The sequence below is a fragment of the Ziziphus jujuba genome, chromosome 10 (genome assembly GCF_031755915.1).
Source record: "Ziziphus jujuba cultivar Dongzao chromosome 10, ASM3175591v1".
NCBI classification, from domain to species: domain Eukaryota; kingdom Viridiplantae; phylum Streptophyta; class Magnoliopsida; order Rosales; family Rhamnaceae; genus Ziziphus; species Ziziphus jujuba.
Genome location: NC_083388.1, coordinates 23222664 through 23237686, shown reverse-complemented (window position 1 = coordinate 23237686; position 15023 = coordinate 23222664). Strand labels below are relative to the sequence as shown.

At 34.0% G+C, this 15023-nt stretch overlaps 4 protein-coding genes across 5 annotated transcripts; 3 read left to right on the top strand and 1 right to left on the bottom strand.

Annotated features, from left to right (window-relative positions):
- Nucleotides 1-218: 218 nt before the first annotated feature.
- Nucleotides 219-3304, bottom strand: LOC107412244 (late embryogenesis abundant protein 47). Of its 2 annotated transcripts, XM_025070651.3 has the most exons (4): nt 2838-3304; nt 2479-2547; nt 847-1143; nt 219-732 (listed from the first exon to the last, which is right to left on the bottom strand). In XM_025070651.3, exons 1-4 carry the CDS (start codon nt 3159-3161, stop codon nt 475-477), a joined length of 948 nt encoding a protein of 315 aa, XP_024926419.3. In that variant the 5' UTR covers nt 3162-3304; the 3' UTR covers nt 219-474. The 2 variants fall into 2 exon arrangements, with proteins under 2 accessions (XP_024926419.3, XP_048323958.2); XM_048468001.2 differs by lacking the exon at nt 2479-2547 and having other exon boundaries at nt 2838-3302.
- A 3274-nt stretch (nt 3305-6578) lies between these two features.
- Nucleotides 6579-10001, top strand: LOC112490769 (uncharacterized). Its single transcript, XM_025071272.3, has 5 exons — nt 6579-6834; nt 6998-7093; nt 7240-7344; nt 8365-8563; nt 8747-10001. The coding sequence occupies exons 1-5, from the start codon at nt 6805-6807 to the stop codon at nt 9031-9033; spliced, it is 717 nt and encodes a 238-aa protein (XP_024927040.3). The 5' UTR covers nt 6579-6804; the 3' UTR covers nt 9034-10001.
- On the top strand, nt 9865-12714 carry LOC107412278 (uncharacterized). The gene is made up of 4 exons (XM_016020023.4): nt 9865-10207; nt 10784-10875; nt 11916-12029; nt 12299-12714. The coding sequence occupies exons 1-4, from the start codon at nt 10024-10026 to the stop codon at nt 12527-12529; spliced, it is 621 nt and encodes a 206-aa protein (XP_015875509.2). The 5' UTR covers nt 9865-10023; the 3' UTR covers nt 12530-12714.
- A 147-nt stretch (nt 12715-12861) lies between these two features.
- LOC107412277 (aldehyde oxidase GLOX) lies at nt 12862-14950 on the top strand. Its single transcript, XM_016020022.4, has one exon. It carries the CDS (start codon nt 13196-13198, stop codon nt 14858-14860), a length of 1665 nt encoding a protein of 554 aa, XP_015875508.3. The 5' UTR covers nt 12862-13195; the 3' UTR covers nt 14861-14950.
- Nucleotides 14951-15023: the final 73 nt, after the last annotated feature.

Below are 15023 nucleotides of genomic sequence, written 5' to 3'. Positions count from 1 at the left end.
CCTTCCCTTCCCCGTAATCATTATACATGTACTAATTGGTCCCCAGAATTAAACATAATATATATTTACTCTCCTTGTCAGTCATATATAGTTTCCATTTCCTTGAGAAACTCACTTGATGTGCTAAAAACAAAAAGAACAATAAATTAATTAAAAGAAATCAAAAGAAGAATTACAGAAATGAATTAATGTGAAGTCGGTTGGCAACTAGGAAAAGCTTTACAAAAAGTGTGAAGGCCGATTTATTCATGCCCACATGACGATGATGATTACATAAGAACAAACCAAAGGAGATATAAATACAAAACCCTCATTAGTACAGCCAAACCATAAAATCCAATATGAACTTTCATTCTAAACTCCCAAACTTTTGTTTTCCATTTCTTCTCAAATTCTTTATCTCTTTCTTATTCCTCTTTAAGTTCTCTCTTCTAACATCTCTCATAAAAACAAAAATACAAGAGTTATAGCCAATTAGGTAGAAGCTGCTGCTGCTGCTTGATTTGGTGCTTGAGTATTATTGTTGTTGTTGTTGTTGTTGTTGTTGTTGTTGTTGTTGTTATTGTTATTGTTGTTGTTAATCTGATTGAGCCTAGCAGCTGCAGCCACCGAAGCTGCCACTCCCGTGGGATGTGTAGTGAGATAGGGATCGTTCCTCATTTCTGCACTTGTCACCCCCTCCGCATCTCGCCGTGTCGCTGGTTTATCAGATGGTAATCTCGAAGCAGCACCCTGAAACAATGTCCAAGAAAATCTGAGTCTTTTTTATTTTATTTTATTTTTCCTTTAGTGAAATTTTTTTCCAATGGAAAAGAAGGTTGATCTTTTTTTTCCCCAAATATTTACCGCAAGAACCTCGGCGAGTTTAGTCTTGTCCTCGTCCCTGGTTGCACGAGCATTGAGAGTAGCAGCTGATTGAGCCGCGGCGGCCACACCACCGGGAACTATGTTTGTACGGCCAGTTGCTCTAACTTCAGCCGCTTGGATAGCGGCCGCGTCGCTCCACTCCACCGGTTTCTGGCCTGCGGTCATGGCGGTAGCTTCGAGTGCTTCGCCGATTGTGATGCCGCCTGAATTGGCACCTTGTTGAATAGCAGTAGAAGGGGGTGCCAATGGAACTCGCTGGCTAAATAGTCCAACCACCTACCCATCAACAACATCATATATATATATATATATATATGTATCTATATGCATTATGTTATATTTTTATCTACAACCATCCCAAAGAGAATGTTAATTTAGTTATTTTTGGTTTTTGTGGAGTTTTATCGACACATTCAAATTCTTTTGCAAGGCACTGTTTGTCTATATGCTTTTTTTTCTTCTAGATGGGTTTATTTATTATTATTATTATTTTTTCCTTTGGAGTGGAAATCAATATACATTATGCCAATTTGAAGATATATATATATATATATATCATGGTTTTATAAGTTCTCTGTTTGAAAATGAGATACAATTAAGAGTTACTTGTATTGGCTATAACATTTTTAAAACCACTATTATAGACTAAAAGATTTCTAGGCATAGCAAGTTTTCATAACATTTTTAAAACCACTATTATAGACTAAAAGATTTCTAGACATAGAAAGTTTTTTCTATTTATACTGAGTCACATGTAATGCAATATCACAGCCATGTATAAGTAGTAAGCTACCTATCCACTAAGAAGCAAGGCAACTACGTTGTCTCATTAGCTCATAGCGAAACTAGAGTATATACGTGAATAGACAGCTTAAAGCATTCCCAATGAACTCTTTTAAGGTAAAAAAAAATATTTTTTTATAATAAACAACATCTTTTAAAATAACTAGTAAAATTTGAAATGTTCTCCAACAAACTTCCTATTAAGTTGTTTTACTTGTAACCTTTCTTTTTTATATGAATTATCTTTTAAATATTATAATAGTGATATAGAAAAATATGTTATATTCAATTAAATAAATATAATATTAAAATAAAAAATGGTTTTGGCTCTCTACAATTGGAGAGTCAAATCAACATTTTATATTAAAAAATCAAAATAAAGAATTCATTAAAACTCTTTTTTAAATATTGTTTCTTTAAAATAAAGAGAATACTATATTTAAAGATTCTCTTGGGAAATACTCTTACACTTATGAGAAAACCATAACCATTCTTTTGTTCTTTCTTTCTTTCACTGTAATATGGATCAAAGATTTAAACATGTACACATACATATGGGTATTTTATTTTAATTTTTTTAATTTTTTTGGCATAACACGTACAGTATGGGTACCGTATTACAAACTAAATTTAATTACCACATGTAGTTTCATATATTAATTAAAAAAATTAGGCATTGATGAAACTAATTATAATACATAACTAATATTTGATTTCAAACATAGTAATTTACAATATGTAGTAGTATTAATTTACATATTAATTATAATATATTAATATTTATTTTTGTTAAGTATTGATGAAGAAAATCTTGGCTAGTATATATACCTCAACTAATTTTTGGATTTTCCTTTGCTTTTCATCTACATTGCTTGAGATTTGATTGGATTTCGCAGCCTAAACCCAATCAGGAGTAAAATAAAATAAAAATAGGCAATACAAGTCAAGGACTAAGGAAAAAATAAAAAATAAAAACAAAAGCGTGAAACTATATATAAAATTTTGCAATAAAACATGTGCATAAATACTCTCACGTACCAGTGGATTATATGGTTATACGAAGAGTCATGTAATTAACCAGGTACGTTTTTGATAGTCAAAACGTGCACATGTTATATAGCAAAACTGTATATATAAAATTGGTAATTCATATATATATATATATATATATATATAGCAGAAAGAACCTGTCCGCCAACCGCCTCGGTGATTATACGCCTACCCGGAAGATCTGTCTCCGTGATGCTAATATCTTTGTCGGCAATGTTGCTCTTATCATCATGACCCACCAGACCGGCATTCTCGTTTTTCGTTGCCGCCGACTGCATAGCCGCCGCAGCATCGCCCTTGGCGGTGTGTCCAAGAAAGGCAGTCTCGGCTGCCTGCATAATTTCGGCGTCCTTAGGCACTACCGGCTTCTGCGCCAGCTCTTCCTTTGCGTCGGAGAAAACATCCCCATCAATCTTGATGGGCTCGTTGTCCTGAGGTCTCAGTGGCTGCTCTTGGCTCATATTTTAGGTGACAATTCCTGGCTGTTGTGTGTCTTTTTTTTTTTTTTTTTTTAATAATTTTTTTTTATCTTGGAATTCGATCAGATATGGGATTGGAAAAACTATGTATGTGATGGAGGTGATAATATTATCGTGATGTGAAATGTGAGCGGTTGGAGAAGAAAATGGAGGAGAAAATATACGTGCATGAAACATGCAACGTTGGGACACGTAGTCAGTGAGAAAGCGATACGTGGCAAAGAAAGAATCCGACATTTTGGGAAGTGTTTTGAGGGATAGCTGGCGAAATTTGAGGTGAACTGCTGGTTTCAATGTGCTTTTGTGGACAAAAGGGATTTGTGTTGGTGGAGATGGATTACACACGTGGCATTAGCACATCAATGCATAAGACTAAGTCATCAAATTTATCAATTCCTAGGATGTATATTCGCGTCACCTATATCTATATATATATATATATATATACCTATGTACAGATAATGCATTTTTGTTTTCAATAAGTTCAAATCGTATGTTGAATTTAAACATATATTATAAAATATATGGGTCTGATAATTAAAACCGTACGTTGTACCTTTGGTATCAAAAAATAAAACACAGCTGCTAGTATAGTTGTGGTGGCTTACAGTATGACAGGCGACCGCGCCCAATTTACTTGTTGTGCAATCATTACAATTTAAGGTGGAAGAATTTCAGTCCAAAGTTCAAATTTGAATTTTGTATATAAAGATATATTAATTTGTAATGGGTTTTATTATTGCAATAAACCTATTAATTATATATTTAAATGGACAATACCTGATTAATTAATTATTATATTTTAATCTGTTAATTAGCTGCAAAAATCATCTAAACCTTCTGTATAATTTTGTGCTTAAATGATTTACCAAAAGAAAAAAAAAATTGGTGCTTAATTTTGGGACAATACCATAACTAATTATTGATTTCTCATTTTAGCTAAATTTCAAAAAAAACTATAATACTACAAAGAAATATATATATATATATATATTTATAAAAGATATGGCTTATGGCCATGGTTTTCATGTATAAGATATTGGAGGAGCTTTTTGAAAGGAGCTCTGCTTCTGAGGAAGTAGAAAGCATGGAGAAGAAGGATGACGAGGTTGTCTTGTTGATTTCAACGGGGTTTGTGACACTAAAAAGAGTCGTGTATGCTGGGTCCTCAAACCTTTGTTTTCATTCAATTCCACATGGCACCTTATAAGGGTGCACAGATCTTGCCACCTAAGGCTGGTACATATATATATATACATGAATAGTCAATGCTGCCAACGCACCTTTGTCGTCTTTTGGATCATTACTCGTCTTCCTCCATTTCATGGGGTTAGTTTGGCTACTAACAGGGGTGTTTAACAAAGGTTATTTATTGAATAACCCTTTTGAAGGAGTTCTATTTGGACTGCTATGGCCATAGGAAAGGAATTATATGGCCTTGTTCGTTGAATGGGAATATCACTATCTTTAATTTCTTTTCACATCTCTACGTTTGTTTTGTATATTTTTTTTTTTTCTTGGAAGACGATGGAACAGACTCAAGTGAAGTCTATATTATATAGTTTGATTATATATTTTTACAACATGAAGAAATTGAGTTTAACAAAAAATTTAAAAAAATAAAAACATAAGAAAGGGAGAAATTGAAAAACCATTGTTATGCATGTAAGTGAGACTTTGTTGGGTTACTAGCAAAACAAAATCCTCAGTGTTATCAGAAAGTTTGCAATTAGACTTAGTTCTTTCTTGGATTTTCACTTGTTAACAATCAAAGCTACAAATATCATGCATGAAGAAGGGGGGAGGGGGGGGGGGGGGGGGGGGGGGGGGGGGGGGGGGGGGGGTGTCGCGCTTGTAACCGAGCACAATGCAACAGAAATGTTAACGCAAGGAGGGTTTAATTGAGAAGTGATTGAAAACCTAGAATATATTGTAATGGTATGTTTAATTTAAAATATTGCAATCCTTGAGTAAAAAAAATAATAATAATCCAATATATATACCTCCTCTATCAAAAAAAAAGGTATATGTATATGTATTATATTTTGAGAATAAGTCTGCCGATAGTTGGATAAATTATATATTCAAATGGAGAACACATGATTAATTAATTAAACAATACATTTTAATCTGTTAATTAGCTGCAAAAAGCATCTAAAAACCTGCAGTACAGTTTGTGAGCTTAATTACTTTGAACAACTCCTGATAAAATCATTACTTCTTCTAACAAAAATCTCCATTATTTATCAGCTCCGATTTCCTAATATACAAAGTGAATATGTCGTGTGTATGACGCGTATCATTTGTAATCCACTTAGCTATTTGAGAATTACATCTATGGTGCATGTCATGCACTGTGTAGAGATAACTATGCACTTCTCACTTTAACTTAAAAAAAAATAATAATAATAATACTCTTTGTTAGCACAATGAATAATTACAGGTGGAATCAAAATGCTAAAGGATTATTTTTAAAAGATTCATTTTTAATATTTTAAAATAAAAAATTATAAAATTAAAATTTATCATATAAAATAATAATTGTTACAAATAATGATAAATAATAAAACATTTTAACTACAGTTACTAAACAATAAATGAGGATATGAGTAACATTATCTATTCTCCCAAAATATATATATATATATATATCAATAGTTATTGATCCCTTTTTTAAGCCAAACTTCAAATAAACTATGGTACTGCAAAGAAAAGAAAAAAAAAAAGTTTAAAACAATAAATTATGGTACTACTCTTATTTCAATAAGCGTACTAAACAAGTGAATATGAAGCAATAAGCTATCTCTTACCATTTTTTTTTTTATCATTTTCAATGGAATTTATGATTCCTTATGAATTAGTAGTTTGATAAATTTGAATTAATTTTGATTTTTGAAATTTTTAATTACATATTAATTAGTAATTTGATGCATTTGAATTAAGTTTGACTTTTTAAATCTAAACCTCAAATAAAAATAAGGTAAACTCTTGTCATATATTAATTAGTAATTGACATACAAATACAAATAATAGCGATAAATAAAATATATATACATATATAACACAACCAAATTACCTTTTCTTATCATACACATATATATTGTTCTTGGTACCATATCAATTAATTATACTTTCAAATAAATTAGTTTAAATTCGAAATCGTTTATTGGATCAACCAAAATAAATAAATAAATAAATAAATACTTGTCATCCAGTAATGTACATATTTATTTTATTTAAATAAATACAACAGATTACAACATTACCGCATATGATAAATACCATTAAATAATTAAACTAAAAATATTTGTTTAAATTAATTAAAAATTTCTTTTCAGTAACCCTACTTCTCAAATATCAATTTATAAAATGCAACCAATTCTACATACCCACGTACGAAGACGCAGAGTCATTGGCGAAACTGAAGCAATGCAAGCAACATCCATGTCTTAATCACATTCTGACATTCACTCTAAATTGCCCATTGAAAACTGTTCCTGAGTCTTCTGACTGAGACTTGGGATCAGAGTTCAAACCCAGAAACGTAAAGCAAACCATCTCACTCACACAGTTTTCTCTCGGCGATTTCGGGTTGAGAATAAGGGATTTGAAACCCCGGCCTAAAATGCATCCCAGAGGAAGTCGAAGAAGAAGGGTTTTCATTTTTTTCCTACTAAAATTTTCTTTGGATTTTCGTTTTGCTTATTTTCTTTTACTAATCGTTCACATTTTTATTTTTTATTTTTTATTTTTTATTTTTATCGATCTCTGTCTCTGCTCTAGCAATTTTCTCTTACACTTTTCTTTGATTTTCTCAGAGGGGTCAGACTCGTATGGATGCAGCTCTTGATGCTATGCGTCCTTTTGGATTTCCCTACCCTTTAGTTCGACAAAAAGTTAAGGAGCTCCTAAATGTGGGTTTTTCTTGTCCCTCACGTTTCCTTACTTTGCTCTAAATTGAAGTTAAAATTGTGGGTTTTTGTTATTTCGCTCTGTTTTTACGTAAAACTGTTTGTTTTTTTTTTTTTTTTTTTAAATATTTTTTTTTTTCACGTTTCAGGTGTATGGTGGAGATGACGGTTGGGTTTTTGTTGAAGAAGGAGCTTACTCGCTTCTTATTGAGACCCTTCTCGATAATGAAAATGCTAACGAGGAAGAACATAGGGTAATTTCTTTTTTCATTTTCTTATTTTTAATTTTTTTTTCCCGAGTTTCTGTTTAATCTATTTTAATTTATATAACCCATATTACTTAATTTTATCTGCTGTTTACAACAGGTAGTGGAAGAAAAAATGAATTGCAAATTTCTCTTTAATCTATTTTAATTTATATAACCCATATTACTAAATTTTAACTGCTGTTTACAAAAGGTAGTGGGATAAAAAACAAATTGCAAATTTCTCATATTTTAGTGCAATTAATACATATTTTGTCCAAATTAGAGGTCAAATTTATAGATAAAGATGTGAGAATACTTTTCATTTTCTTTTTCTTCCTTAGTTTCCTGGAAACCAAGCTGGGGGTAACAGGTTTGAATTATGAGAATTCCTAATAGAATATTGTAAATATTTTTTTTCTGGCGTGAGACTTTTACATGGAAACGCAAGTATTGTGACCTAGCTGTAAGGAAACTTCTCAAAGCTTTTGGCGATGATGTTTTACACGCTTTAAGCAACCAAGTCAATCAATTAATGGGACTCAAGAAAATACCTCTGAACTTTCTAGAATAATGTCAAAAGAATGCGGTTTTGCTCGAAGAAGTTTTAACACTAAAAACAATGCTGAGTTTTTTTTTTTTAAATCTTTTTGGTTTCTGATAGATGGTACTTAATAATTCGACTAATTGAGATCAGCACATATCCTGAGATGGATTATACTTCAGTTGTAAATGTGGACCATGCGCTTCATTAATTGTCTGAGAAACTATAGTGGAACTAGGTTCCTTTGCTATACTAGTTTCTCTTACATTGTTTTGTTGCTCTATAGCCCCTTTTTATAATCTCATGGTTCTGTATCTATAAAATCGCAAATCTAATCTGGCTGAACCTGTATAATTAACTTTAGTTTGTTTAATTTATTGAATTATGAATTGTACATGAATCATATATGTGCTGGTTGGTTATTAGAACCCTGCATTTGCATGCAATTGAAAGTAGTTTTACAGATTAATTATTCTCTTTTGAAGCACAATTCTTCACAAGCTGAGGCAGGGGATGCAAATGATGATACAAATGTTCCAGCTGGTGAGCCAGAGCCCTCGACTCTTCTTCATGCATGCTCTAACTTAGTAGATGCAGATCCAGTACTGCAGACTCATGAGGTTTTGGACACTTCATCGCGAACCAGTGATCCTCTGTACACTGCATCAAGGACTACTTCTCATGGTAAGATGGTTTTTAAGACTATGTCTACTTGATTTGCAAGAAATGTTGCCAATGATCTACAAAATCGATTAGAAGAACCTCATCAATCGTGTGTTTATTTTGAATAAGAAAAGCACATTTTAATTTTATGTTACAGTCTTGATTCCCATTTTTCTTTATGGAATAAATGCTCCCTCTTTGTAGATGAAAAGGGTTGTCTCTCAACGTCTAGCAATACTGTTGGCTGTGAAAATTTAGAGAAGACTCTAGAGAAGTCTCCTTCAAATGATATCAGTTCACCATTGCCTGAGCACAGTCATCCAATCCGGAAGCGTAGATTTTACCATGGGTGGATTGACAGCGACAATGATGAGGATGAGTATGGGGATGATGATCTAGTGGAACTAACCCCAGCTCCATTGCCAGAAGAGTCAACCAAATTGATGAACAGGGTTCAAAAAGCACAGGACAGGGTGGGATTGCAGGCCTGATGATCTCTTGTCATGGAGATGATTTAATGTACATACAGACTACTAGTCTGCAACATAACTTTTGGAATTATGTAGATTTGCCACATCATAGTTTCACTCTAACAGTTCATTTTTTTTGTTCATATGGATGGCATGCCGCTTTCATAATTGTCCTGTGGGTTGGTCTCTAAAAGTTTGCATTGCCTTAAGGTTTCATGAATTATATGAAGTTTGCTGAGGAAACCATGTAGCAGTTCATCCTATACCAAAAACTTTGTCAAATGCTTGAGATATGTAGCGTATATATGCTTGAATTACAGTTTTAAAAGATAAAACTGACCAAATGGAAAATTGTTTATGTTTCTTTTTTTCCCTATCAATTTTAGTTATTAAAATCATTAATTATATAGGTTGGTAGTTGGTCAAATTTGTTAAATTGATAAGTAATGATTAAGTAAGGGAGTAATTTGACATCATATGATGATGGAGGACAAGGGAAATCAAAATAGAAGAAAATATTCTTCATAATTCAAGGTCTTACAAAATATATATATATATATATATATATTTTTTTTTCGGTTTATCTTTTTATATCAATTTATTTCCTTGAGGAAGGGTAAATTAAACATTATTGTATATTAAATTTTGTATTCTATTTTTTATATTTACTGTATTTGATTGAATATAATTTGTAATTATAAGGCCATAAATGAAATTTCTTAAATTAGATTATTCAAATTAAAATCCCTGTAAAGTTGATGACCCTGCCACAAGTACACATAATTGTTCCTATAAATACTCCAAAACCCTTTTAATCTACGGTGGGATCGTAACTATTCGCGTAACCAAACAGACCACTTCTTTTTCCTAGCACCATAAAAGCTTCATTTCAGTTAGGTTTTAAGTGCTGTCCAAAAAACAAAAAGAAAAAAAAAAATTTAGGTTTGAGGTTTTACGCGCACACAGAAACAGGGACGGAGAAAGAGAGAGGGGGAAAAAAAAAAAAAAAAAATGGAAGCTCCAAAGCAGCTATCGGCTGAGTCCCAGTCCATATTCAGAGAAGGAATTGGTCTGGTTCTGTCACAGTGGTCGGCGCTTCGAATGGCCGTCGAGAACGAGTGGGGTGGGCGTGACTCACGCAGCAAAGCGGAGCAACTCGGTTCCGATATCTTCTCCTGGTTCACTCAGTCTAAAGGTACTTGATTGTTCCCCTCAAGCTGCTTTTGACTCGGTTCAACTCGGTTTTGTGAGTTTATAATATTTACATCTAGAAAAGTATTGCGCATTTACTAAAAGTATAAAAAGGTTTTCTTTGAGAAGTAAGATTTCTTTCTTTGGGTTTTATATGTATTGAAATTATAATATTTGTTGTATCTATATTTAGACCTGATGCTGAATTTGATTGAAAGTTGTCTCCTTTTGCTTCCTTCATATGATATCTGAGAATCGTGCTGAGATTTAGTTGGAATTTATCCAGAATTAGGCACCTTTAATCAAGAATTGTGAATTTCTTTTTTGTATGCGCTTTTTGTTTTGTTTCTTGTTTTGTTTTAATTCCTGTTTATCTTCTAATTTATTCTGAAAAACATAATTTTGCTTTTATTATGAAGTTTTTGTATTTTGTAAATTAATAGGATGAAAATTTATATTGAAATCTTAGTTTATTTAGGTTTTATGAGCTGCATTGTCAATCTATGACCATATCCTTGAATTTTATTATAATAAAATTGTTAAATATTGTCTAATCAAAACGTGTTTTTTTCCTCCTCAGAGCCTCTCTATATAGATGATTTAGAAAACATGCTTGACGAGGGTATTGAAAGTGCCTTCAATGCTATCCTCGATGATGGCAGCGTTGAGGAGGTATGTCTTATTCTTTACGATACTTTGATGGTTCAATTGTTGGAGTTTTAGAAAACTATGTTTTTAAGATATTTGATTTCTCTATTTCGAGGGTGTTTAGTAGATTGGCCAAATGATTTCTCTCTGTTTTTCTCTTTTCAGTTTGATATCTTTCTGGAACTTTGATTTATGATATGCCTACTAGTATCTAAGTGGATTACAATGGAAAAAATCGTCAAAAACAAGAAAAGAAAAGAAAGGTCTTATGAAGTAAAACTTTTCAAACGTTGGTTTCTACTAAATGCTTGATATTTGACATAATAGGAAGGCTATTTCTCTTGAAATTATCTGCTTTCATCTGGGTTATATTGTTTATGTTTGCAATTTAGCATATGCTTCACACTTAGAGAAGTATTTGCAAGTTGAGAAGTCAACTTTTAAGGTTCTAGAATAGTTGTATCATTTTAATTGTCTTAAGTTGTCCTCAGCTGCGACTCTAGTCTTCAGAGTGCATCTATTGTTGATTTTTGCAATATAATTAATTTATGCATCACCCCTTCTCAGAAGTACTTTGCAAGTTAAAAAACACTGTTCTAGAACAGTCTAACTGTGCATACATATCTTTCAAATGCATATCTAGTCCTTGGAGTGCAATGAGATTCAATTATCATATATGCAAAATGCAAAAACCAGAATCATGTTGATGCCATACCCCTTAGGAAAGGGAAGAGAGAGAAGAGACAGTCCGTGAACAAGGAAATTAAACTCATCCGGAAAACCGGATATGAAGAAACCCTTTACAAATAGGAAAACTGATTGTAATAATACTAGACGTTAATTCTTGTGGCTATGCTTAACAAAATTGTGTAAGGCCACATCACAATCCCTTTAACATTTTTGATGAAGCACAATCCCCATGCTCATGGCATTTTAATAATTTATTTATTTATTTGAATGATTTCTACATTATTTAGTATATTCTTTTGCTTTATTTAGGATTCAGTTTTCAATATTTGATTATTGACTTATTGTGTCTAAACTATATCTATGGATCGATACAGGTAGCTGAAAAACTAATGATTATGCATGAAGAATGTTTGGATGGTAATTTTAGTTCTATTGGAAGTCTTAGGGAAACCAGTCGTAAGAGAGTTGCACATCCTCATGTCAGACAGGTAAAGTTTCTACATGATTTAAATCTAATGGATCTTATGGTTCTTAATTTCCTATAGCCACATGCTTTTCCCATATCCATTGCTTGAAAGAGAATTGGTGAGGTTCACAGGAGATGTTTAGATCATTGGATGTTGATCAAGTATCCAAGATAGAAAACCCTTCTTCAAGCCATGAGTAATAATTGGTGATGTAGTGCATTAGAATTCAGAAGTCGAAATGATGCTGCATATATGCTTTTGTCTCTTATATTGCTTCCTACTGGTGTCAGGTTGTGAATGAGGATGAGGACGATGACGATGATAGTGAGGATGACAACAATGATATTAGAGATGGTAACAGGGCTAGTAATGATTCTTCTGAAATGATGATTGATGCGCCACAATCAGTGTCAAATATGATTCCTACAAACATGCCTGTGGCTGAGCCAACGCCCAAGGTTGAAGAAGATGGATGGACGGTAGTTGGACGGAGACGAAATAGTAGGGGTAAAAGGAATTAGGTTGAACCAGTAAATTTTCTGGAGCCAGCCCCCTTGTTCACTATACCTTTTGGATTTTTATTTTCTTGTTTCCTTTTTGTTCTGGGAGAGGGTTTTGCATATATTTTATGATGGCGTTCTATTTATTATGTAAACCTGTTTGTCTAGTAATCAAAGAGTTGCGTACTGATAGTATGTTTAACTAATCTCTTCTGTCTTTAATTCATCGCTCTCCTTTGTAGTATTTAATTTATTGAAATGGGAATTCAAACTGCTCCTGGTATATGTGTATATGGACATTGAATAGGGGGCAAAAGAATTTTGTTCGATATCCCAAAAGTAAAGTGATGTAGAAGGGGCATAGCTGAAATCAACCAATGCCATGTCCGAACCTTTTGATTCCAGGGAAAATTGTTGATTAGAAAATTAACTCATCTCCCCACATTTTCTGAACGTGCGGAGGGCATGAGCTACATTTTCTCAGGAAAAACTGCATTCCGATTATTTAGTATCATATTCTTGAGCTTTTCTGCAAATTCATCTCTCCTTGCGAAGATAAACTCTCTTTCTTCCCTTCCCAATATATGATTAGAATATTAATAAACGAGCTGGTATTTATATTCACATTCCTTCCTTTCATCAATCTCACTGCATCAACTTCATCACCTAAAGCCCTCCTTTCCCACAATGACCATCAATACCATCTTCTTTTTGTCCCTAAATCTAGCAATATACACCATTTGTAGCCGTCTAGTTATTTCTCAGACTCTGCCAACCTACTCCAGCCGCCGTGGCCAGTGGCATCTGTTGCATTCCAGCATTGGCATATCCGCCATGCACATGCAAGTTCTACATGATAACAAGGTCATCATGTTTGACCGCACCGACTTTGGCTCCTCTAACATCTCTCTTCCTGGTGGCCGGTGTCGGTATGACCCTTCCGACTTGGTGAGCCGAATAGATTGCACTGCTCACTCCATACTCTACGATATCGGCTCCAACACTTTCCGACCACTCACGGTGCAAACTGATACTTGGTGCTCTTCTGGTTCCGTTCTACCTAATGGAACACTCATCCAGACCGGAGGCTACAACGACGGTGACCATGTGGTTCGTGTTTTTAAACCTTGCGAGGAAGATTATTGCGATTGGATTGAGCTTCCAAACTACTTGTCTCAACGTAGGTGGTATGCTACTAATCAATTATTACCAGACGGACGTATAATTATCCTCGGAGGAAGAAGACAATTTAATTACGAATTTTACCCTCGAGAGAATAATAATAAACGACGTACATTCAGGCTTGATTTTCTGAGACAAACCAGAGATTCCGACGAAAACAATCTTTATCCATTTCTACACCTTTTACCAGATGGAAACTTGTTTATTTTCGCTAATACAAGATCAATATTGTTCAATTACAATCTTAACCGAGTGGTTAAGGAATTTCCTTCTATCCCGGGTGGTGAACCTCGTAACTATCCGAGCTCAGGCTCATCGGTTTTGCTACCATTAATGGACGAAAACAGAGCTGACACTACTGAAGCTGAAATCATGATATGCGGTGGTGCACCAAACGGTGCACATTTGCTTGCGAGACAAGGAAACTTCGTACAGGCCATATCCTCATGTGGGAGGCTAAAAGTGACTGATCAAAACCCAACTTGGATCATGGAAGACATGCCTATACCTCGAGTAATGGGTGATATGGTAATTCTACCAACCGGAGACATCTTAATAATCAACGGTGCTGGATTTGGCACTGCCGGCTGGGAATGCGGGCAGGACCCAGTTCAGAATTCTGTCATCTACCACCCGTCGGCGCAGCCCGATCGCCGGTTTACAGTCATGGCGGCTTCACCGAGGCGGAGACTGTACCATTCGACGGCGGTTTTAGTGCCTGACGGCCGCGTTTTAGTCGGCGGTAGCAACCCACATATCTTCTATAACTTCACCGGAGTCGAATACCGGACAGATTTAAGCCTTGAGGCGTTTTCTCCACCATATCTAAGGGTGGAATACGGGCCTGTCAGACCTAAGAATGTAGTGGTGGGAAATGAAATTTTAAGGTACGGGCAGGCTTTCTGGGTTAATTTCACTGTGCCTAGATATTTAAACGTCGACGTTTTATCGGTCAGAATCGTTGCGCCGTCGTTTACCACTCATTCCTTTGGCATGAATCAGAGAATGGTGGTGATGAAGTTGGTTGGAATTTCGACTGTGACTCAATTCACTTACAATGTCAGTGTGATTGGGCCGTCCACGGTTCAGATTGCACCGTCTGGATATTACATGTTGTTTGTAGTGCATGGCAATGTTCCTAGTGCTGGCACATGGATTAAATTACAGTGACCAAAAAAAAAAATATTAAATTTGTACAAACAAACAATGTTAATTACATGAAAACATTTTATTTTTATTTGGTTAATAGAAAGTCATATAAAAAACAAATAAGATTTTTGCATTTTTACTAAATTTTAAATTTATATGGTGTGATGAAATTCTTTATTTGTTT